This window comes from Mustela nigripes, chromosome 18 (genome assembly GCF_022355385.1).
Source record: "Mustela nigripes isolate SB6536 chromosome 18, MUSNIG.SB6536, whole genome shotgun sequence".
Taxonomy (NCBI): Eukaryota; Metazoa; Chordata; class Mammalia; order Carnivora; family Mustelidae; genus Mustela; species Mustela nigripes.
The window spans coordinates 39,249,251-39,274,202 of record NC_081574.1 but is presented as its reverse complement, the minus strand read 5'-3'; the positions used below and the strand labels follow the sequence as shown (position 1 = coordinate 39,274,202).

The 24,952-nt window shown below is 39.4% G+C and overlaps 1 protein-coding gene across 2 annotated transcripts in view; it reads right to left on the bottom strand.

Annotated features, from left to right (window-relative positions):
- The window catches only part of PSD3 (pleckstrin and Sec7 domain containing 3), a 736,339-nt gene that overhangs the window by 545,510 nt on the left and 165,877 nt on the right, over positions 1–24,952 (bottom strand). Inside the window, exon 1 of one of the 2 annotated variants that reach the window (XM_059384336.1) lies at positions 5,257–5,357. The exons of the other annotated variant lie outside the window; for it this stretch is intronic. Within the exon in view, the coding sequence (XP_059240319.1) occupies positions 5,257–5,277 (21 nt within the window). The 5' untranslated portion in view covers positions 5,278–5,357. Of the gene's footprint in view, positions 1–5,256; positions 5,358–24,952 lie in introns of those variants that run through there. 2 annotated transcript variants of the gene reach the window in all.

Below are 24,952 nucleotides of genomic sequence, written 5' to 3'. Positions count from 1 at the left end.
GTTTTCTTAGTGGTCAGTGGACAAGTTTTTTAGAGCCTAACATAGATCTTAGCATATCACATGATAAGTACTTAACATCTGCTGAATGAATGAGTAGCATATTAATGTCCGTACTTCGGCTTCTGCCTTATTTTACTTACAGATATTAATTCAAGGAAAGCAATGGGATTTTTTCTAACACAGGGGATTTTTATAGGAAGAAATAAGCATCAGCAGGTGGGGCAGGCAGCTCATACACCCTTTGAAACCACTAGAAATAAAGCTGAAAATAAACACCTGCCCAGAGCAAACTTTGATACTCAAATGAAAAGTTTCAGCCCCCAAAAAATATCTTGCTTATTGAAACACTCATGACTTTTAGAGACATGAAGGAAAGATCAGGAGAGATGCTATAAAAGATCACACAGCCTGTTGTCATTTCAGTATTTTCCTAATATAATTTTGTTAGGAAATATTATTAATCAGAAAGGCAGCAATCATTTAACTCCACTGTCAATGTCACTCACTCTTATACCTAGATTTCTCTTTCCCCCGGTGTCCTATGAGTGAGTCTATACTGTGTCTATCAAATAACTTCTTGGAAAGGATTACAAAAAAACATAAAAATTCAGAAAATGGTGTAAGTTTTCACACACCGAGAAAAGCGGTGCCATTGGTCCTTAACTAATAATCTCCTGAAGTCCAAACAAAAGCTACAGCTTCTATTTACATTTTTCTACTTGCCTTGTCCACAGACCAAATAGCCACAGGAAGAACCAAGCTGCTCCATTTCTTAGCAAATGTCTGGGAACAGAAGGTTAAGAGAAAAGGGAGCAGCTGCTGCCTGATCTTTTTATTAATGCCTCAGCTCATTCTCCATTCCCCTTCTCATTGTTTCAGGTTCCTTTTCTCAACAACCTAAGTCCTAGCTCGTGGGAAGAAAAAAACAGCCCTCTCTGTGTCAACACCCACAATTACCAAAAAAAAAATAAAAAGTCTAGTTTACTTCTATGAGGTGATATAATTATAAGGTAAAATAGATGAGCCTTACATTCAATTTTAAATTGTGAATCTGCTTTATTTTGAATTCCAATCAATTGCTTATAACTATACAGAACTCCTTCCATAATCCATTTAGTGATTCCTTTAGAAATTAGGAGTGATTCTGAAAGAAAATTACACAACTTCCATCTCTTGGGCCAAACTACAATCCTGGTCCTACCACTTAAGCCAACATATACATAAAATAATGGCTGATGATAAGTCATCTAATTTCAGATTCTAAGACCTACAGAATCTAAATATGTGAGCCAAAATGTTCAGTTTCAGCAACACACAATACTAACTTTGAGGACATAAAAGCTGAACAGTAGTAGTTAAGAAAATTGGACTGTTGAATTTAAACCTCATTATGCCACTTAGCTGTGTTACTTAACCTCTCCAGACTTGAGAGTGGAGATACTGACAGTACTGACCTCATGGGGTTGTCATGGGGACTAGAGGAGGTAATCTGTCAAAGCACACAGTGAGATCTCAATCAGCATTAGGAATGGTGGTAACAATGCATCTCCTGAAAACTTGAATTAGCTTTTCTAAAATGCTTAAAATAAGCATTTTCCAGAAGTGAGGACTTAAGATGAAACTTAAAGAAAAATATTGCTGCTCAGACAACCCACATGAAAATACTCTGTAAGTAAGAAAAGAGCCCCAGGCTCAGGTCAAAATGCTTACTTTTCCACTTACCCTAAATCCCTAACTCCAAGAATAAACTTGAAAACCATCCATCAACATGTACAATTGCTCTGACTCATATCACTGATTTGTGGCTAAAGAAAAGGGAGTTTCATACTAGACAGTTGTTCAAAGTCAAGCAAGCCCCAAGAAATGAGTGGCAGGCCCTGGCCAGGGCCTGACACCCACACAGAAGAAAAGGCAAGGAGCTAGTGACTCCCTCGCACCACAAGTTTGCCCAAGAGAAAAAATGTTTCACCACCTCTGTGCCCTGGTTTGTCAACAAAGTCACTGCTGATTAGGCAGCAACTGGGCCCCAGTTTATTGACCTTCTGGGCCCAGCAAAAAAAACAAGGACTGCAGGGACATGTGCTATTTTTATATAAATAAGATAGCGTAAGCAAAGATTCATTATAGTTGAGTTACACCTTATTTTTGAAGGAAGCATGGAAATCTGGCGATCTGGATTTAAGAATAACTTAAATAACTCCAGGCCATAAACCATCTTTTTTCTCCACTGTAAACTACAACAGTGATTGACATTGCCACTGTAGCCACTGCAACCAGCACTAATTTGCAGCATGTGAAAAATGTCTTTGGAAGATGGTCTCCTTGTAACTCTGAAACAAAGGAAAAGTACAAAGGGACACAACTCTCAAAATGTCACTACTAAAATTCTTTCCAGCAAGCCTCTGAGTACGCAATATCACAAACAACACAAACTGTCCAGGCACAGATACTCTGAACAAATGATCTGGAGAAATTCATCTGGATCCTGTTCTCCTCTAACATATGGTTAGGCTGGTTTAACTGTAAAAGAACTCAGAAAGAACTAAAAGGCAGTATTCAAGATAAATCACTTCCACTCTCAGCAAAGGGAAACTAAGGATTTCTGTGTTTGGCCCAGACTACAGGGGAAGAATCCCTAACTGTTGAGAACCCACAAAACAAAGAGTGATTTAAAGCTAGACTCGATCCCTAACATTCTGTGAGCCTGGCTCATAGTCTGAGGTAAGTGAACTTGGGTCACCTACTGATCACCAGATTATTTTTCACAGGATGCCTAAACTTCAATCATGTCTGAATTCATTTCTAAAAATTGGAAAGGGTCACCATCCATTACTCTCCTCCTAATCTAACCCAAGACCAAAGAAATGCTCTTTTCATAACTGCCATATGACAGCATACCTCAGGTAAACCTCGAACAAACCAGTCTGGAGGCCAAAGCACATACACATTTTCATGTTCACATGGTTTTCCCCACAGCTTAACCATGACTGAGATTAACCCATTACCACACTGGCATGTTAGTTTATATATGAGACAGGACAGATGACTCCAGAATTTGTAAAGGAAAAAAAATCACCTCTAAAAGTAGTAACACCTTGACATTTTTTTAAATGTAATGTCAGACTAAAATCCCATTCATATTTTCCATCAGGATTAGCAAACAAATACAGAAATACCAACTTTTTTAAAAAAGTGAATAGAGCCACTTACTGAAAGTATCTCTGAATTTTCCTTTTCCAATGAACTGATTTTGTCTTATTTTTATTTCCAAGTTCCCAAGATTTACTAGCCTAAAAGGACTTCCAAGTTATCCCATTTTTTAACTGCTACTATTTAATTAAAAGCAAAATTGAACCTCTTAAGTACAATGTACATAATAAAGCATGCATTATTCTTTGTTCACAAATGAAGTAAAGACTGTCAACAAAATTTTTTTAAAGCCAACACAAATTGAGACTTGCAAATCAAGCTTCTTATGCTTGCATTTTTAAAAATAACATTCAACTGTAGAATTTCACCTTTAAATAAGGTTATTTTAGCTTCGCAGCTTAATTGCTCTTGCATAGTCAATGGCCAGGATAAGAGTGATGATCCCTTCACAAACACAAACTGAGAGACAGTCAGAATGTGAAGTTAAGAGTGCATCACTCTTATAAGTAACGCATATACATGTTTAAGCATGTTACCATAAAATGCTAGTGTTAGATAGCCCGGGGAAAGCATCTACCCAATCCCCTCAACCTACAAACAAAGAAATTTTAGCTAGAGGTTAAATGATTTGCCCAAGACAACAGCAAAAATTCAGTCAGTAACAAAACCTACAAGGCCAGTGTCCCCACCCAAGTGCCTTCCACGGTACCACTCTGCTCCTTTAAGTATGAAAAGCATAGGTTAATGAAATATCTGGCAAGACAAACCATGTGATATTTTGATATGTGATATGATACTGTGATATGATCTGTGAGAGGATACAAGAAAGTTGTTAGAAGGACATGTATCCAGCCACTAAAAATGGGTTGAGAAGATGTTAATTTATTCTGTATTGTTTTGCTGGTTCTGTTGAGCATACTGAATTTTCAAGAGGAATTTAAGGGCTTTTTAAAAAAATCTCTTGACTTGTAAATACTCTAAAAAAGGATGGTCGAAAACGTTTCTTGGAATAGGACAGAGAGCGCATTCTCTTCCTTCAGCAAGGAAACATCCTCCCCCCTCCCCCCCCCCAAGAAAGACAGCCAAGCCCTCACCACTTCAAGGTCCAGCTCCTCCTTTGCGAGGACTTTCAAGCTCTCCTCGGTCTTGGTTCCTCCGTGGTAACCTCTACAGAAGTCTCTCCTACTAGAAAGCAGTTCCTTGACAGCAGAAATGCTCTTACTTACCTGGCTCCTGGGCTTTGCAAAATCCTTTGTAGGTACTGAATTATAGCTAATGAAACGATGCATTCTTTCTCAGAATCCCACTTGGTGTGATTTTCAAGACCTGCCTTTTCCCTAGACCGACACGTGGACCCACTGAGGAGTTACTCTGGAGAGGAAACCCTGCATCCCACTGTCAGGCAAACCAGTTTCTGGAAAATATAATCGTAGCGCCCTTTCTTTTAACCCCGAGGAGAACAGTCGAACTCAACATTTAAGTCAACGACGACGACATTCTCAACCCGCGTTCTCCAAGTATTAACCTGAATTTTTTTTAAATCTCAGAACATCATTTGCTAGAACTTAAGCTGAAAACAGCAGATGAAAGTTAAATGCATGTAAAACAGAATGAGACGTTTCTGAAAGCTACTGAGAATATCAGATCAAATAAGCTTCCCGTTTGCTCCCTCAATGCAAATTTGTTTTGGGTTTTGTTGCTGCTGCTGCTACTGTTGTTTCGTGAAGAAAGAGAAACACGATCGCCCCTAAACACAGGAGATGACTTGGGCGGAGTAAAAACTGGCACATTAAGTCCTCTTCAGCGCTTTCTTCCTTTGATCATCTGCAAGGACGAGTCCTCCGGCTTTTCTTCCCAGTCAGATTTTCAAAGCTGAGGGTGGAATTAAAACCTGAACCGTCACACCACAAAGTTGACCCTTCCTGGCTCCTAACCCCCCACAAAGAAAGAGCAAAAGGGAAAACAGTCACCAGAACCTGACATCAGGGCACAGACACCAGTGGCCCAGGGACTAAGGAGCGACAAAGCCCATCAAACCCGCGACGGACGGCGAGCCCCGCGCGCGCCCCACACGCCCGTCAGCCCCCGGCGGTCCTCGAGCCTCACCGCGGCGTTTCTTCCTTCCATCTTCCATCGCCCGCGCCGAAACCGCCGCCGGGCGCTCCCGAGCGAGGGAGCCTCGGGCGCGACTGCAGGCGGGCGGGCGGCGCCGCGCGCTCTTTGTTGGGCTCCCGGGACCGCCGCGTCGCGGCGGGCGAGCAGCCCAGCGGCGGCGGCGGCGGCGGTGCGCACCCTGGCGGAGGCTCCCGAGGCCGTTTGCCCGCCCGCGCCTCAGGCCCCCCGAGAAGGTCGGAGAGTGGGCTGCGGCGAGCGGCGGGGGGCGGGGCAGGCCCCGGGGGGCGGGGAGAGGGCGGGAGAGCGGGAAGGAGTAACTTCCCGAGGGGGGGGGGGTGGGGGAGGGGAGGCGGAGGGGGCGGTGCCCCAAGGGCGAGCGGGGGCGGTGCCCTGGGCCTCCTGTTGCTCGGTGCCTCGCGCTAGCCCACCGCCCCGCCTCCGAGTGCGGAGCCGCGCCTGTTGCTTTGTCTTCCTCCCCGACAGTTTCCCACCTGAGGAAAGTGAGAGGCGCGTTCCGGGGCCAAGGGCCGCCTCAAGGGTCGGCGAGGAGGAGGAGCGCCGGGCAGCGAGCCAGCCGGGACACGCGCCCCGCTAGGGTCCGGGGCGGCCGAGGGGCGCCGAGGGAGACCCTTCAGATCGGGGTTGGGGTGTGTTTGCCTCTTCGGGGGCTCGGAGGGCAACTAGCCGCCGCCGGACTCCGGCGACCTCCCCGCCCGCCGCCCCGCGTGAGGTCCGCTCCCCTTAGGAGAGTGTCGCCTGGGCGGGCGCTCACGGCTCCCCGCAGTCCAGTCTCGGGACCGTCCCACACCGAACGTGCCCGCAAGGGGGGCGCTCGCTTAACTGCATTTTCCGTTGAAAGTGCCGAAGTCTCCTGCTGTTTCCCTCTTCCCTCGGTCGTGTGTGGCGAAGGCGGGGCCTGAAGAGGCGCCTCCTCCGGACGAGGAAGACGGAGAGCTGGAAACCACCAGGTCTCGGGTCTGTCGCTAGCTGGGGCGCTCCACCGCCCCTTCGGCTCTCGCCGGGTCCACCTAGAGGTGGACGTCCACGCGGCCAGCGGCCCGGTGCTTACGTATGTTTGCGCCGCAGCTCCGTGTCGCGGAGGCCAGTCCGACCTCTTGGAATCGCTAGACGGTGTCTAAATAAAGGAAAGCGGCTAAAAACCGTGGACCTGGCGTGAAATCTCTGCTCAGCTGGAAGTGTGCAGTGGGGCGGAGGGCGGGCGCCGTCCCCTGTTCCCATGATGCAGCCCCAGGTACCCAGCCGGACACCTCCTGTTCCCGCGGAGTCTCTCTCCAGCACCGCCCCCCCGTTGGATATACCCCCAAAAGCGCGGTCCCAAGGGCAACCGTCTTGCGTGTGATCCTCATCGGGTTCACGAGAAACAGGTGTCCCCGGCCTCACTGTTGCGAGAACTGCAAACTAACCCCAGCCGCGCGGCGGGAGCTCTCCGGCGGTGCCTCCAAAACACGGTCCGCGTCTCCCACACGGAGTGTCCTGGGAAGCCACAGTCTCAATTCGTTTTTTGGGACAGGAGTTAGGCCACCATCCTCAGTATTTTCCAGCTACAGGGAACAATTTCAAATACCTCAGAGGAGCCTCCGGGGGTCCCTTCACCAGGCTTAGAATTAGAGGGTAGCACCTAATGAGGAGTAGCGCGAGGCTCTCACTTCTTTTTATAGCTTTGATCTGACGGTAGGGCCCAATATTGTGGAACAGGATCTCGGGACCATTTCCTTAAAAACCTGCATATGGGGTAGAGGTTTATCTGACATGCACTTTGATATCCTTTAGTATCTATGCCTTGACACCTCAACTGAACCTGAGACAGAGCCTTATTCTACCACCCTCTTACACTTCTTAGCTTGAAAGTCCTAACACTTTGTTTTCTCACTGTAAATATGTGTGCGCATATGTTTACATGGACATTTAAGTATTCACATTATATTGTATCTCCGGATACAGACAATCGTTTTCGTTGTAGATTCATTGAAGGTGAGGATTCTGAAAGTTTGGGTACGCTTGTGGACAGATATCACTGGAAAAGATCCCATATCTACATATATCCCAATCTACCATAACCACATTGTGCATATTGAGACAACTCATGTATTCCTCGTACATATCCTGTCCAATTTGATAACTAATAGTCACATGTAGCCTTTTAAATTTAAACGAATTAAAATTCAGTTTTTAGCCATATTTCAAATGCGACTAATCACTCCTATATTTAGACAATGCAGACAGAACATAGCCATCTTCATAAGAGTTTTGTTGACAGCCCTGACTCACACAGGGTTTGGCACATAGGTGACACTGAATAAATGACAAATGAAAGTTCAGTCCAAGAATACCATATGACTGATTTATTTTTCTGAGAAGATAAAACTTTTTACTGCAATACTATGGACCAGCTCAACAATTAAAAACAAAAACCAAATCCTCACATAGCTACAGCTGCTTTTCTTCCAGCTTCACCAGAAAATGCTTTATCATTAGGATAATTGCTCAAAATGTTTGGGAAAAAGTCCCTATTTCCCTCATAAAACAAATCACTATTTTCAGAATCATTCAACAAATGAAAAGGAATTCTTTCAAAAGCAGTGTTTGTATTGAAGGGGGATTCCACAGAAAACATTTTTTTGCTGAAATAAGCATTGCACTTATAAGATTTTTTTACACTGTATAAATGACCTATGGAAATTGCCAATGCTGTGTGCCTTCAAAATGTAAAAGTAACCAGTCATTTCTCCAAGAAGAAAGCATAAGATAGTAACAGGCTGCTCTACAGTCAGTGATGAGAGGAGACAATGAAGATGACCCCAGGAGCCTCTAGAATATTGAACAAGAATCAGACAATAGGTTCTCAACCCACTCACTGTCTAACCATGGAATGGGACCTTCTTATCCTTAGGCTGTCATTTCCTTTTCTATGACTGGGAAAGATTGGCCCTCCCACTTGAAAAATTGTAGCAATTGGGAGTTTAAAGAGCTTTCAATTAAAAGTATTCTTTATTTTCATGATCCTCAGTCTTTTTGCCAAGTCTTTTAAGTAACAGTGGCAAACCCCAGGAGCTGAATGCTCTGAATTGTGACCCCAAGAAATCCAGAGCAGACAGCACTTTCCAGAGGGTATGAACACCTTATTCATTTGTTCATTCACTCATTCATTCATTCATTCATTCACTTACTTTTTGTCTCCATCACAGAGCATATTGACTAGCACAGAGGAAGTACTCAACAAATGTTCACTGAATGAACAAATGTAGAAAAGAATCCTCTCTCCTTGTTTTGGAAAGGAGTAAACATGTTTAAGAATTCCTTTGATTTCAGTGACTCTATAGAGAATAATGTTAGTAAGCACTATCAGCACAGATGTAAGAGAACTTTGAATAGAACTCTCCTCACAAAATACATGCATTATGAACTCTTAAAAATTTCTGTAAATTTAAATGTTTCTGAAAGGAGAAAGATCTATCAGTTTTCTATTTCCCATAAAGACTCTCATTCTAGATACAACTGTTGAATTACTTGCAAGAAGTGACACATTCCTGAGGCTGAATTCTATCAGAGTAGCTCTTTTTGAGTCACGTCATCTCTAAGATCTGTGAGACCAGCTGTTTTGATCTATTGATTCATATAAATCCAGCCAGGAATACTGGAGGAAAGAGTCTTTCCCTTTAATATCAGCCTTATTGAGGTACAATTTGCATACAGTAAAGTTCAATAATTTTAAGTATTATGGCACTGTGATTTATAAGAAATTATGTATTTCATCTTTGTCCTTGTTCCTGGCACAGAGCATCCTAAAACCTTCAAAATTTCCTAAGGGACTAGAGCATTAAAATGCCTTTTGGGGCACCTGGGTGGCTCAGTCGGTTAAGCGTCTAACTTTGGCTCAGGTCATGATCCCAGGATCATGGCATGGAGCCCAGGCTCTGGCTCCCTGCTTCACAGGAAGTCTGCTTCTCCCTCTCTGTCTACCCCTCTCCCCCATCTTGTGCTCTGTCCCTCACTCCTTTCACATAAATAAATAAATTTTTTTCTAAAAAAAGTCTTTTGTTTGTTATTGAGGTAACTTTTGGACCTCACCTGAAGATGGGACTGGTTGGTTTGTTGCCAGGAGAATCAACAACCTTGTGACTATAGGGTTGGAAATTTCAATACCAACTCCTCACCTGTAGGAAGGGGAGAGGGGCTAAAGGTTGAATCGTTGCCCAAAACTAATGAACTAATCAACTGTGCCTATGTAATGAAACCTCCACAAAAACCAAAAAGCACAGGTTCAGGAGCTTCCAGGTTGATGAACATTTGGAGATTCCAAGAGAGTGGCTTACTCAGAGAGGACATGGAGGCTTGGTGCCCTTTCCTCATACTTTGCCCTTTGCATCTCTTCCACCTGGCTGTCACTCAGTCCTATCCTTTAATAATAAACTGGTAATCTAGTAAATAAACTGTTTCTCTGAGTTATGTGAGCTGCTCTAGCAAATTAACTGAAGCTGAGGTGGAGGCGGTGAGAAACTTCAGTCTACAGTAGTTTGGTCAGAAGCCTGTATGGCAACCTGGACTTACGGTTTCTGAAGGGAAGGGGGCAGTCTTGCCATAAATCCCTTAAGGCCTAAGTCCTTTATATTTTATGATGTTGTCTCCAGGTAGATAGTGTAAGAATTGAGTTGAATTATAGAATACCCAGCTGATATGGGAGAATTGCTTGGTGATATGGGGGGAAAACTCATACATGTTGGAACTGGTGATCAGAATTGTTAAGTATACAATTCAATGAGTTCTGGCAAATGTATAGAGTTTTGTAAATCACTACTACAATCAAGATATTTTGCCTCCACCCTCCCAACCCCCACCGCCTAAGTTCCAGCCTCTTTGCAGTCAATCCCTCCCTCCAAACCCTGGATCCTAGCAACTACTGATCTGCTTTTCTGTTTTGCCCTTGTAAAATTCCACATAAATGAAATCACATAATAAGACATTTTTTGCTATCTACCTTCTTTCACATAGAATAATGCTTTTAAGATTCATGCTTTTTTTTTTTTTTTTTAGGTAGAATGCCCAGTGTTGCCTCAAATTCATGACCCTGAGATCAAGAGTCACATACTCTACCACTGAGCTAGCCAGTTGCCCCCCATGCATGTTTCTCTATGGGTCTGTAGTTTATTCCTCTTTATTGCCCAGTAGTGTTCCATTGCATGGATACGTAACTTGTTTCTTTACCCTTGATGGACATTTGTGTTGTGTCCAGTTTTTGGCTATTATAAAGAAAATGTATGACTATATATGTTCAAATTTTTTGTATATGTATGTTCTTTCTTGGATACTCAGATATTATACTGCTGCTTATGTGGTATATGTATGTTTATTTAAAAAGAAATACCAAATAGTTTTCCAAATTGGCCATATTATTTTACATTCCCATTTGCAAGGTTTGAGAGCACAGTATTCTACATTGTTGCCAACATTTGGTATTATCAATTTCTTTTTTCAGTTTTGGCTTTGTGTGTGCGTAGTTAATAGGCTGTCACTGTTGTTTGACTAGCATGTCTTAATGATGAATGGTATTGAGCATCCTTCTACGTGCTTATTTCCAATTTCTATGTCTTCTTTCCTAAAGTGTGTGTTTAAAACTTTTGCCCATTTTTTAAAATGGATTATTTTTTTATTACTGAAATTTAAGAATTCTTATATATCCTGGATACAAGCTGTATGTCAGATACATATTTTGTAAATATTTTCTTCCTGCCTCGTCTTGGCTTTTCATTTTCTTAAGTTTCTTTGAAGAACAGAAGTTTTTAATCTAAATGAAGTCTAATCTACCACTTTTTTCTCTTATGATTTATATTTTTAGTGTCCTAAGAAATCTTTGCCTAACATAATGTCAGAAATATTTCCCCTATGTTTGTTTCCAGAAGTTTTATGGTTTTAATTCTTATGTTTACATAATGACTTAATTTTTATATATGGTATAAGTTAAGGGTCTTCCCATATGGATAGCTAGTTGTTCATTATTCTAATACTGTTCATAAGATTATCTTGAGATGGGGTAGTGTAAATATTTTAACTTTGTTCTTCCTTTGCCTCCTCTAGGTTTTTTGTATTTCCATATAAATTTGAAAATCAACCAGTCAGTTTCTTTAAAAATGCCTACTTAAGATTTTGATTGGGATTGTACTGAATCTATAGGTCAATTTGGAGAGAATTGAAAATCTCAACATCACTTAGTCTTCTGAAATGTGAAGATGTTATATATACATCCATTTATTAAGATCTCCTTTGATTTCTTTCATCAGTGTTATGTAGTTTCTAGTGTATACTATTTGCACATATTTTATTAAGTTTACACCCAACTGTCACATGATTTTTCATGGTATGTAAATGTTATTATTTTCTTGATTATACTTTCAAATATTTTGCTATTAATACAGAGAAACAAATTTTGTTTTTATATATTGATCTTGTGTCCTGTGACTTTGCTAAACTCATTTATTCTACTAGCTTTTAAATAAATTCCTTACAGTGTTCAACATAGCTGATCATGTCTTTTGTGAAAAAAGATAGTTTTACTTCTTTCTTTCTTACATTGATCAGGAACTTTAGTACAGTATTAAATCCAATTGTAAGAGTTCTTGCTTCATTTCTGATCTTAGGGAGACGGCATCTGTTTTTCCCTATTATGTATGTAGCTACAAGTTTTTAGTAGATGATTTTTATCAGGTTGAGGAAAGTCTCCTACTATTCCCAGTCTACTGTGATTTTTTTCTTTCTTTCTTTTTTCTTTTTTTTAAATCATGAATGGGTTTTGAATTTTGTCAAATTTTTTTTTGCATCTATTGAGATATTTGTATGATTTTTCTTTCTTATGCTCTAATCTCAGAGAATTACACTGACAGATGTTCAAATGTTAAATCAACACTACATTTGAGATAAACCTCCTTTGATCACCATATATTACTGCATTAATCTGCTAAAACAGCTATAACAGAATAATACAGATGTTGTGGCTTAAACAACAAAAATGTATTTTCTCACAGTTCTGAAGTCCAAGATTAAGGTCCCAGGAGGGTTTGTTTCTAGTGAGATCTCTCTTCTGGGCATGCAGATAACATCTTCTTACTATGTCCTCACATGGTCTTTCCTCTGTGTTTGCACATTCCTGGAGTCTCTTCCTCTCTTATAAGGACACCAGTCTAATTGGATTAGGTCCCCACACTTACGATCTCATTTAACCTTAAAAATCCCTCTCTCCAAGTACAGTCACATTGGGCTTAGGACTTTAGATTGGGGTTTTTTTTTTTGCAGGGGGGACATAATTTAGTTCATAACAATTATACCTTTTATATGTTTCTGAATTCAATTTTTTATATGTTTCTGAATTCAAGTATAATTATTTATACTATCATTGTGATATGTTATTGAAGGATATTGGCCTGACATCTCCTTTCTTGTACTATATCTTTCTGATTTGAATATCAGAGTAATGCTGGCCTCATAAAACAGTTGGGAAGTTGTTTTTTTCTCTCCTACTTTCTAAAGGAGTAAGTGTAGATCAGTATTATTTCTTCCTGAACTGTTTGGTATAATTTACCTGTAATGCCATCTGGACTTGGAGGTTTTTTTTGGAGAAGGTTTTTAAATTACAAAGTTAATTTCTTAAAAAAAAAAATGCATGTATATGTATGTGTGTATATATACACACACACAATTACATGTAGTACTAACATACAAAATATGTATGGCTATCTATTTCAGGCTATCTAGTTCTTGAGTGAACTCCTAAAGAACTTGTTCATCTTATCTACAGTGTCAAAATCCATTGGAATAAATGTTTTCATTGCATTTCCTTATTATCCTTTTAATATGTCTATGATCTCTAGTCATGTTCACACTTTTATTCTTGATATTGGTCATTTGTGTCTTCTCTCTATTTTCTCCTCATCAGTTTAGCTAGAAACTTGTCAATTTTATTGATTTTCTCAAAGAATCAACTTTTTGTTTCATTTATAGTCTATAGTATTTTTCTATTTCCTATTTTACTGATTTCTGTTTTTATTGTTTTTGTTCTTACTTTGGATTTAATTTGCTTCTCTTTTTCTAGCTTCTTAAGGTTGCAGCTTAGAGAGATCTTAGGTTTAAGCCAGCAACAAAGAAAATAAGATATATTATAAGCAAGTATAGACTGTAGAAAGGTTAGGAGGTGGGGCATTCAGGCAAAAATATGAAGCCAATGTCTTACAGAGCACATCTTCAGATTCTGTAAATACTCCCCCAATGTGCACACACACATACATACATACACACAAACACACACTGCAGAATAATGCACTCTTCCCTACCCAGCATTTATCTTCTCCAGTCCCATATCAACTTAATTCCTAAAGTTTTACCACTTTTTCATTCTTGAATTACACAAATAGGAGAAATTCAACATGATAATTATTATAGCCTCTGAGGACCATCACAACTTTGATCATAGAAAATGTACCTGGATAAGCTGCTTTCCCCTTCTTCAACTCATTTCTAAATATGGCCCATTGCTATGGAATACTATGGCAGAAACAATCCCATGTGTTTACCAGCCCATTTTAATTTCCTCCTAGGCATGTTAGGAGAACTACATTTCCTATCCCAAAAGTAACTAAATGAGACCATTTTACTAGTTTTGGTCAATGAAATGTCACCAGAAGTAATATATGCCACTTCAAGGCCCGACACCCCAAAACTTCCTTGTTCTCTTCCTTATCAGGAAGTTGCCAATGCCCAGATCAATCAGAATATTCACCAACATACATTCTGTGAAGTAAGTGAGAAATAAACTTCTATTGTGTTAAGCTACTGAAGTTTACAGGATTTTCTCTTAGAGCAGAACATGATTAATACCTAGCCCCAATACACATAATCAAATACCAATAATAAGCATATTATTTTGAAAGCTGTAAGAGAAGATATGTGAATCATGTATCCTGAAAGCAGTTACCAGTTCATTCACACTTGCCACAGAAGTAAAATCACAACAGGGAACAGGGTAGTATATAACAAATTTAAACTCATTCTATTATCTATCCTGATGAACTGATCTTTGTTTTTTGACACAATAAAAGTCAAGAACAACCTGAAAAAGTTCTAAACATATATGTAGGTGAAGGTATTCCCTGCCTCCCCAACAAACGATCTTTTTATAAGCTCTCCAATAAGGAGACTTAGGATGAAGTTCATTAACAAGTATATTAGATTCACCATAGTGTAGTTAGGTGTTCCTTGTGAAGAAAGTGGGTGACATTCTGATGACAGGTTTGTTTCTGTATGTTATCTAAATGGTGGTGGCATAATAAAACCAAAAGCAAGGAACTCGACTTCATAGACCAAATTAAAAGGACATTAGAGATTATTTAACTCAATCTCTTTATTTTACAGATGAGGAAACCCTCTTATAGACTCTTGGAATAGGTTGCAGGACAACTGTTTGAGTCAAATCATCATAACATTTTACTATAAAAATTTAATAATTGGATACATCCAATATCTGCTCTATTTTAGAGAGATGATCACTTTCTGAGGGGAGTCCCTTCTGCCATTCAACATGACTTGGGAATGGGATGCTCAGGCCACTGGACACCTGGAAGGAGGGGACCACTGGAGGATGCCAACCTGAAGCCAGTGAGTCATATCTGGCATTTTATTCTAATCGCCATCTTCATTTGTCAAATGAGTACAAATAAAAATGATTGTACCTTATAGAAAAGACATTAAGATTTGTGGAGCAATTTTTATCTTTGAAAAATTAACATTTTATCCTCTTACACTACCCCCAAACGCACACGCGCATGCGCACACACACCTAAAAATGAGTTATAGTTTATCTATCCCTTAAGTTATATGTTAAATATAATATTTAGAGACAAAATTGAAAGCCAAGTTGATTTATTTTATGATTTAAGTTATACTTATTTGCTGTGGAGATTTTTCAAGTAATAAAATATGTCCAAAGAAATTATTAGTAATTTGTAATTGATGGTTATTCAGCATTAATATCAGAGTGTAGAATTCACCTCTTATTTTGTTGTGAATATGCCCACATTTTTGCCAAAAAAATTCTGAGACTATACACATTAAGAGGGAAGGCAATTTTAATGTTTTAAATCTTTTTTTGTAAAAATGTTGCATAAATGTCTCTCTCTTTAACACACACACACACACACACACACACACACAACAACAACAATGGGGATTTAACTTCAATTCCATTTTGTTCAGAAAAAAAGACTTTTAATGTGGTGTTTTAGTTACTCTTGGATATAAGATTGTTTTCTCCTTTAATTCTTTTCTCATTTGTGGTATACTATGAAAAGTGCCCATACCGGACATACTAGTTTATACTGCCTTCACAGTTATAGTGCTTCTAGTAAATGATTAATTCTACAATGGCTATCTATAAAAAGACATTTTTCTTTTCTCTTTTACTACTTATTTTGGCCTTCAAACTTCTATTTGTATCTCCTCAGTTTTTGTTGCACCATACACAAAAATTAGACTCAAAATTGGTAAAAGACCTAAATGTGAGATGGGAATCCATCAAAATCCTAGAGGAGCATATAGGCAGCAACCTCTGTGACCTTGACCACAGGAACTTCTTACTAGACATGTCTCCAAAGGTAAGGGAAACAAAGGCAAAAATGAACTATTGGAACTTCATCAAGATAAAAAGCTTTTGCACAGCAAAGGAAATAGTCGACAAAACCAAAAGACAACAAAAGAATGGAGAAGATATTTGCAAATGTTGTATCAGATAAAGGTCTAGTATCCAAAATCTATAAGGAACTTAAGAAACTCAGCACCTGAAGAACAAATAATCCAATCAAGAAATGGGCAGAAGACATGAACAGACATTCTCTGAAGAAGACATCCAGATGGCCAACAAACGCATGAAAAAATGCTCAGCTTTGGGGCGCCTGGGTGGCTCAGTGGTTTGGGCTGCTGCCTTCGGCTCGGGTCATGATCTCAGGGTCCTGGGATCGAGCCCCGCATCGGGCTCTCTGCTCCGCAGGAAGCTTGCTTACCTCTCTCTCTCTCTCTCTCTCTCTCTCTCTGCCTGCCTCTCTGCCTACTTGTGATCTCTGTCTGTCAAATAAATAAATAAAATCTTAAAAAAAAAAATGCTCAGCTTCACTCATCATCAGGGAAATACAAATCAAAACCATAATGAGATACCACCTCACACCAGAATGGCTAAAATTAACAAGTCAGAAAACAACAGATGTTGGTGAGGATGTGGAGAAAGGGGAACCCTCCTACACTGTTGGTGGGAATGCAAGCTGGTGCAGCCACTCTGGAAAACAGTGTGGAGATTCCTCAAAAAGTTGAAAATAGAACTACCCTACAACCCAGCAATTGTACTACTAGGGATTTACCTCATGATATAAATGTAGTGAAAATAAGGGGCACTTACATCCCACTGTTTATAGCAGCAATTTTCACAATAGCTAAACTATGGAAACAGACCAGATGTCCATTGACAGATGAATGGATAAAGAAGATGTGAGATATATATATATATATATATATATATATATATATATATATATATTTGAGTTTTTGAGATATATGTCAAATACTACTCAGCCATCAAAAAGATGAAATCTTGCCATTTGCAATGACAGGGATGGAACTACAGGGCATTGTGCTAAGTGGAATAAATCAAAGAAAGATAATTATTATATGATCTCACTCATATGTGGACTTTAAGAAACAAAACAGAGGATCACAGGGAAAGAGAGGAAAAAAATAAAACAAGACAAAATCAGAGAGGGAGATAACCATAAGAGACTCTTAATCATAGGAAACAAACAAGGTCGCTGGAAGGGAGGGGAGGAAAGGGGATAGGGTAACTGGGTGATGGACGTTAAGGAGGGCATACAACGTAATGAGCACTGGGTATTATATAAGACTGATGAATCACTGACTTCTACCTCTTCTACCTTCGAAACTAATAATATATGTTAATTAATTGAATAAAATTTAAAAAAGAATAGTTTTGTTGCATTTGAAGGATCTATGTAGATGTAAGGTTTAAAAGTATAAGAACAGATTTTAAACCTCTCTTCTTTCTTTCTCTGCTTTGTGCTTTTTCTTCTGTTTCCATTCTCTTCCTGTACTGTTTATATCCAGTCTTTTACTTGCCTGGGTTACATCTCCAGGATTCTTTTTTTTTTTTTTTTTTTTCATTTCCTTTTCCTTGGCTCTGTCTCAGTCCCTCTTTAAGGTTCTTAGTCAGTTCACTGTTATTCCCAGCCTTTTGTCACAGTGACAGCCACACTTCCTGGAGTAGCAGTCTCATGACTGGTTGGGACCAACACAACATCATGTCCCACAAACAAGACCAAATGTTATGGATTTCAGCAGTTCTGTGCAACTGGACCAGAGTTGTCATCACACAGTGTTGTTAGAGAGAAGGAAATAAAAATGAGAAAAATGATGAGAAAGAAGTTTCCAGTGTTTAAAGCCTAGATCGGTTCCCTGCTTGCTCACTGACTCAAGAGTTAAACAACAAGGTAAGAGTTCATATAAATTATTTAGGGAAATGTGATTATATCAGAGAGCATTCTGGATATTAAGGGAAGTAATTTTGTAATTTTAGAACACAGTGAACCACAGACTAGGAAACCAGTTAGAAAAATATCTCCATTTGGAAAATGACCTAAGGGGTCTCAGAAGAAAACCCAGCAGATAATAGATTGTCAAAATTAATGGATTTTTCCTCCCAGAATTAAAGCTATTTCAGGGCAAAAGTCTGAAAGAGAAAAGTTTGCTCCATACGATACCATTTAACCAGTAATACTATGTCACCAACATAATCCCCCAAGCATTACATTATAGCAAGAATCCAGTGTAGAATAAAAGCAGAAGTCCTTCCTCTTTCCCTTCCCAAAAAATCATATGGACCTAGGAATCATCTATTTTAAACTCATCCTCAAAGCAGGAAGCCCTTATATAATATTTTTAAGAGGTGACCATACAGTTTCTGCAGCATTACTTCTGGTGATAGAGAAGTGAGTCATTGCCTCACAAAGCAACCCATTCCATTTTTAACAACCTTCCACTAATAAAGTGGTAACACTCATGCATTACTTAATATATACTAGGCCTGGGCCTGAATGCATTCTCAGTACACTGCTTTAGTAATCCCCACATGATCCCATGCAACAGGTCTGTGGCTGAGAGTAGGGAGCCTGACCTATGGAAGAGACAGAGTCTGGATTTAAGCACAGTCTGACTCCAAAACATTTGCCATAACCACTATGCTGTGATGCTTCAGATCATACTTCCTGTAGCTTCCACAATGCTCTGTGGTCTGGACCTCAGAGGATAAACCATCAGTCCAATTCCTCTTCCCCTCTGCTAACCATTAGACACTGGAAGATGGTGACTGTGTCATTTTCCCCTTCCTCCATAACTCCTCTTCTCACTGTTAATTTAACAGAATATTTTTTAGTAGCCTCTGTCATTCTGATGACCTTATCCTCAGGATGGGTACCCAGAAAGAAACGTAATAGATAAGATATAAACAGAGTAATAATTATATATGAAATTTTTAGTTTTAGCTATCAGATTCAGTAAAAAAAAAATTTTACATGTAACAAACATAAAAATTATAAATATTTGCTATTGCATGTTTTTATGTGTACTTGCAAATCTTCTTGTAATTAACGTAGCAACATAATTGTCTTTCTAAACACATTATAGTGCTACATAATGATGATTTATTGCCCAAACTAAATTATGTTTCAGGAACTAAGAACAGATTTGATGGTGGCAACTATTTCTGTGTATCTCTATTTACTACCATGGCAACTAATTAAAATAAGTTTGTTTAATTAATTAGGTATTGGTAAAACACTATAAAGATGAAAACTGCTATTAATAGATCTACAGTGTTTAGTATTGATGCTGGTGATATTATCATAAATGGTAAAATGTTCACAGCCAAAACAGACCAGTTCATCTCTCTTCTTTCTTCCTTCTTTCCTTCTTTCTTTCTCTTTCATTCTTTCTTTTTCTCTTTCCTTCTTCCTTCCTTCCTTTTTTTCTTTCTTTCTGCCTTTCTTCCTTTCTTCTTTTCTTCCTTTCTTCCTTTTTTTCTTTCTTTGAAGTAGGCTCCACACCCTGTGTGGGGCTTGAACTCATGACCTGAGCCAGCCAAGCACCATGACCAATTCATTTTTCATTAACAGTCATAATTTCATTGTTGAATTAGGAAGGAGAATTGTTTAAACTTCTTTTCTTTGCTATTGTTGTTTATTTATTTTTTTAACAAATTGTGCAGTCTTTCTTTTATACCTCTCTTAGCCAAATCTTAACCAACTCAAATTACATGATTGGGCAAAAGAGAAAATTAATACATAGAGATAACCAAAGTTTCCTGATAAAAAAAGAATATCTTCTGATGGTGGGTATAATGTTCAAATACCACTGCTGAACCTTTCAGTTTCTTAAAGCTGAACAAAGGCTATGGAGATCACCAGGAGTATAGAGCTGGAAGAGTTACCACACCATCTACGTAGAACTGTTTCTAGAAATGGCACAAGGGGTTGTTTGTGGGGGAGGTTAGCCTCCCCCAATTCTTGATAACCTCTTCTAAGTCCCTCCAGTGCTTATGCAGTTAAGGTACAAATAGCCACTTGCCAAGAAGATGCAGCTCCATGACAAGCCTGCAGCATTGCCCTTCAAAAAACTGACCCCCGTTGTGTCCTAGATTGAAATTCTGGAGCTGCCATTGCCTACTTGCCTCCTGCCATGATTTCTTGAGTCTCCAGGGAGATTTTATAGCTGAGCCACTGTCACGGAACTTAAAAGTGGCAAGACCGACCAGATGCCTTTTAACCAGCTTTCTGAATTCTAATAGGTAAGGTAATTTACAGATGAGGAAACACAAAGTTCAGATTACCTGAACTCAAAGAGTATTGAGCTGAATGGGGCTGGATGGCATTATGTGGCTGGATTTGGAAATCTTATCCACAAGTAGACTGAGAATACCTTTAGCTTTCTTAGTTTACACCAGATCCATGTACTGCTGCCCGGGTCTATTTAAATGGACTAAATGGACTATCACATGGACAGTAATTGAAATGTCCTCCTTCACATGATGGTGGTGAGTAAATGCTCAGGCCTGGGCTCCTCTTTAGATGGTAGAGCACTCATTACCCACCTAGAGTCAGAACAAGCCAAAGGTGTGATGAAGGATGAATATGACTTCAAAATTTCCCTTCTTCTGATACCTTGTGCTTTTGTTTTGCAACTCTTTAGGACCAACCCTTTTAGCAGTATCTTACGCTCTGAAGCATCTTCTGTGTTCCAGCCTCTCCTACTGCACATCAGAATTCACCTATCCTTGGGGCACCTCAGTGGCTCAGTGGGTTAAAGCCTCTGCCTTCAGCTCAGGTCGTGAGTCAGGGTCCTGGAATTGAGCCCCGCGTCGGGCTCTCTGCTCCGTGGGGAGCCTGCTCCCCCCCCCCCCCCGACCCCAACCTCACTCTCCACCTACTTGTGATCTCTGTCTACCAAAAAATTTTAATAAATAAATAAATAAACAAATAAAAAAGAATCCTTGAGGTTGTTCTTTGTGACTCACAAAGAACTGTTACATACCAGTCATTATCAGTGTCTTTATTCCCAGGTATGTATTTGTTTGAAAGAATCCTTTCTGTCAGGGCACCTGCATGGCTCAGTCTGTTCAGCGTCACACTACTGGTTTGGGCTCAGCTCAAGATCTCAGGGTCCTTAGATTGAACCTTATATTAGACTCCATGCTCAGTGAGGAGTCTGTTTGAGATTCTCCCTCTGCCTGTCCCCTCACTCTTTTCTCTCTCTCTCTCTCTTTCTAAAATAAATACATAAATCTTTTTTTAAAAAAGAAAAGAAAAATAATCCTTCTGTCCCTTAAACCTAAAGAGTGATTAAGTGTACCCAGTTCAGGTTACCAAGGCCCATGGTAAATCAGTGGGAAGAACTTTATATGCTGAAAAATCTAACCTGAGGAAGAAAGGTCTGGCTGGCAAGATATCAAACAGGATGCTTTTCAAATACAGATTGTATGAAGCAACCTGCTAGAGATGTGCATAGAGTTTAGAGGAGATTGGGCCAGATGGCCTTATCAGATGCTTTCCAACCTGAAATTCTAAAAAGATTGTGTTAAATCAATAGCCATTTGATTCAATGTTGATCAATGGCAACTTAGAGAGGCTTTCTCACAGCATATTGTAGGAATCTATCCTTAGCTCTTTGCAGTGCTTATCAAACTTATCAAGCTTATCACTTCAGTGTGTTGGAATTATCAGCTAACATGTAGCATTGTAAGAAATAAGGACTAAAAAGCTCTCAACAGGCTGAGACCATGGACTGATCCATCGAGGTGACATTGGAATACACGTCTCTTTATCAAAATATCCATATTTCTTCTCATCCTCATATTCTGTTTTGTGTTTGTATTTCAAAATCTATCTTCTCTTCCCTGAAACTAAGCCCTGAGCCTGAATTTGTGATCCTTTTTCCTTTCTTTACAGGATTTTTCACTTAAAGGCAGTCTTCACTTGATGCCATTAATTCCCAAAATTTATCTTTCTCCTTCTTTTATATTCTAAACTTCTATCAAGAGAAATAATATCTAAATTTATTAAGTAGTTACTAGGTGTCATGTACCGGACTAAACTATTTAAAGGGATTATTTCATTTATTTCTCATAACATTTTCATGTTGTAGATATTAATTTTATCCCTACTTAATATATGAGGCAATAAGGCTTAGAGACATTAAAGTCTTGCCTGAGGACATACAGTAAATGCTGAACTCTGGATTTAAATCCAGGCAGTTTAATTCCAGAGCTCATAACTATTAAGCCCCTCAGTCTCTTGTTCTCTCAGTCCTGAGAAATTTGACTTTGTATCCCAGACTGTTGAAATTGCATCTCCTTCAGCCTAGTATTTATCCTGGGTTGATTTTCTTTCTTTTTTGACTGTGTGAGACCATGTGGATCCTTTTTTCTTTGCAAACTTCTTCCATAAGTAAAGGTTCAGGCCTTTGCTTTTTCCCCCTCTCTTTTTTACCTTTTCTTTTATTTTTTTTTTCCCTCCTTCTCTACTCTTGGCAATCTCATCCTTTCCCACAGTTGAAATTATTAAATCAAAACAGGTATCTGAGCTCATTTCTGAGTTTCAGTTTTTACATATGTGGTACATGACATCTGAATCTAGTAACACTTCAAACTCAGCATATCCAAAGCTGAATTTCATCATATTTCCTTTGTCATTTTAGCTATAACCCAACATCACTTCCTTCTGCTGATTTAAATGAGAGGCTGTGGTGTTATAGAAAAAACACAAATCAGGGAAATTTACACAATATATGGATCCCAGTCCATGATGTACTAGCTGGTCTAGAGGTCATCATTCAACTTAACTCTAGGGTAAGGGGGTAGATTAGATGATAATAGGTGACTCTGAACTCTTTAGTCCTACAATTCCTGCTGTCCTACTTCCATCTTCTTTCAATTATCCAGTGATAGAATTTTTTTTTAATTTTTTATTTTTTATAAACATACATTTTTATCCCCAGGGGTACAGGTCTGTGAATCGCCAGGTTTACACACTTCACAGCACTCACCAAAGCACATACCCTTCCCAATGTCCATAACCCCAACCCCCTTCTCCCAACCCCCCTCCCCCCAGCAACCCTCAGTTTGTTTTGTGAGATTAAGAGTCACTTATGGTTTGTCTCCCTCCCAATCCCATCTTGTTTCATTGATTAGCGAAATAAGTCAAGCGGAGAAAGACAACTATCATATGATCTCCCTGATATGAGGAAGTGGTGATGCAACATGGGGGCTTAAGTGGGTAGGAGAAGAATCAGTGATAGAATTTTAGAGTCATCTTTCACTCCACATAAATTCAGTCTTAAAATAGAGAGGAAATTTTTCTAGTAATTAATTTATTCATTCCATCAACATATACAGAATACCTACTATATGACAACATAGTAGAGAATGAAAGAGACAAAGTCTCTACTTCATAGAGCTATAGGACCCTGGGGAAGATGACAATAAACATCCACACAAATAAACACATATAGAATTGCTGAATCATTATATTGAAACTAATATAACACTGTATGTTAATTACAATTGAATATTAAAAATAATATAAAGGAGCAATTAAACTATGAAGAAAAATAAAGCAAGTAAAGTGTTTATGAGTGATCTGTGGGGACCTCTTTTAGTTAGGGTGATCTGAGGTGATGATACTTGAGTATTGATCTGACTGAATGAGGGAATGTGCCACACACAGATGCATGGGAAAAGCTCAGCAGGCTCAGGAAACAGCATACAGATGTCATGAAAATGGGAACAGCAGAAAGACCCATGTGGTCAGAGCAGAGCAATTAAGAAGGAGAGGGCAGGAAATGTAGGCAGAAAGCCAGGTCATTGGGCCTGAAGGCCATAGTAAGAGTTTAGATTTAGATTTAAAGCATGGTGGGAATACCTTGGAGGATTTAAAACCTGAGAATAACTTGTCTTGATTACATTTTTAAAAGTTCACTTGTTGTAGTATGAAGATGAGATCATGGAGATTGGGATAGGACAAGGGTGATAGCAGGAAGACCTGCTAAGATTTGGTGGACTAGATAAGAGATTATGGTGGCTTAGACCAGAATATCAATGCTGAATATGATGAGTTTGCTGAATAAGCTACTTTGTGAGGTGCTATGCTCCTTATTGGAAGTATCCAAAAAGAAGGGGGAATGGGGATTAGGGATGCAGTCTGAATAGTGCTTAGACCACAAGGTATATAAAGTGTCTTTAACTGTAATATTCTACATATTGTGAGACTTGATCCCATTTTATATAGAACCTACCTCATTTATTTTTGTATGGCCATTATATCCTATAAGTCACCAGCCAAATGGCAATGGCATTAACTCAGAGAAGGACAAGGCTCTTTGGGACTGTCTAACTAATTAATCTATCTTTAGTAGCTCATATGACCCTAATGTGGTAGAGTACACTGCCAAAGTGAATGGACCCCATTGTATGACACACATTTATTTTATTTTTAAAGATTTCATTTATTTATTTGAGAGAGAGAGCGTGAGTGGAGAGAGGGAGAGAGGGGGAGGGAGAAGGAGAGGGAGAGAGAATCTAAAGCAGACTGTGTGCTGAGCATGGAGACTGATGCAGGGCTCAATCTCACGACTAAGAGATCATGATCTGAGCTGAAACCAGGAGTTGGTCACCTAACGGACTGAGCCACCCAGGGACCTCGACACTCGTTTTATTTTATTTTATTTTATTTTTAAAGATTTTATTTACTTATTTGAGAGAGAGACAGTGAGCGAGAGCATGAGCGAAGAGAAGGTCAGAGGGAGAAGCAGACTTCACATGGAGCTGGGAGCCCGATGCGGGACTCGATCCCAGGACTCCGGGATCATGACCTGAGCCGAAGGCAGTCGTCCAACCAACTGAGCCACCCAGGCGTCCCTCGACACTCATTTTAATTTTCTATGTCTCCTGAGCCTTAAATTCATGGTAAAAGAAGTATATGTTTGTCTGTATTAAATGGGAGAATGTATATGAAAACCATAAAGCTATAAAGTTCTATAGATATCTAAGTTATTATTCTTTATTTAAGTAAATTTCAGT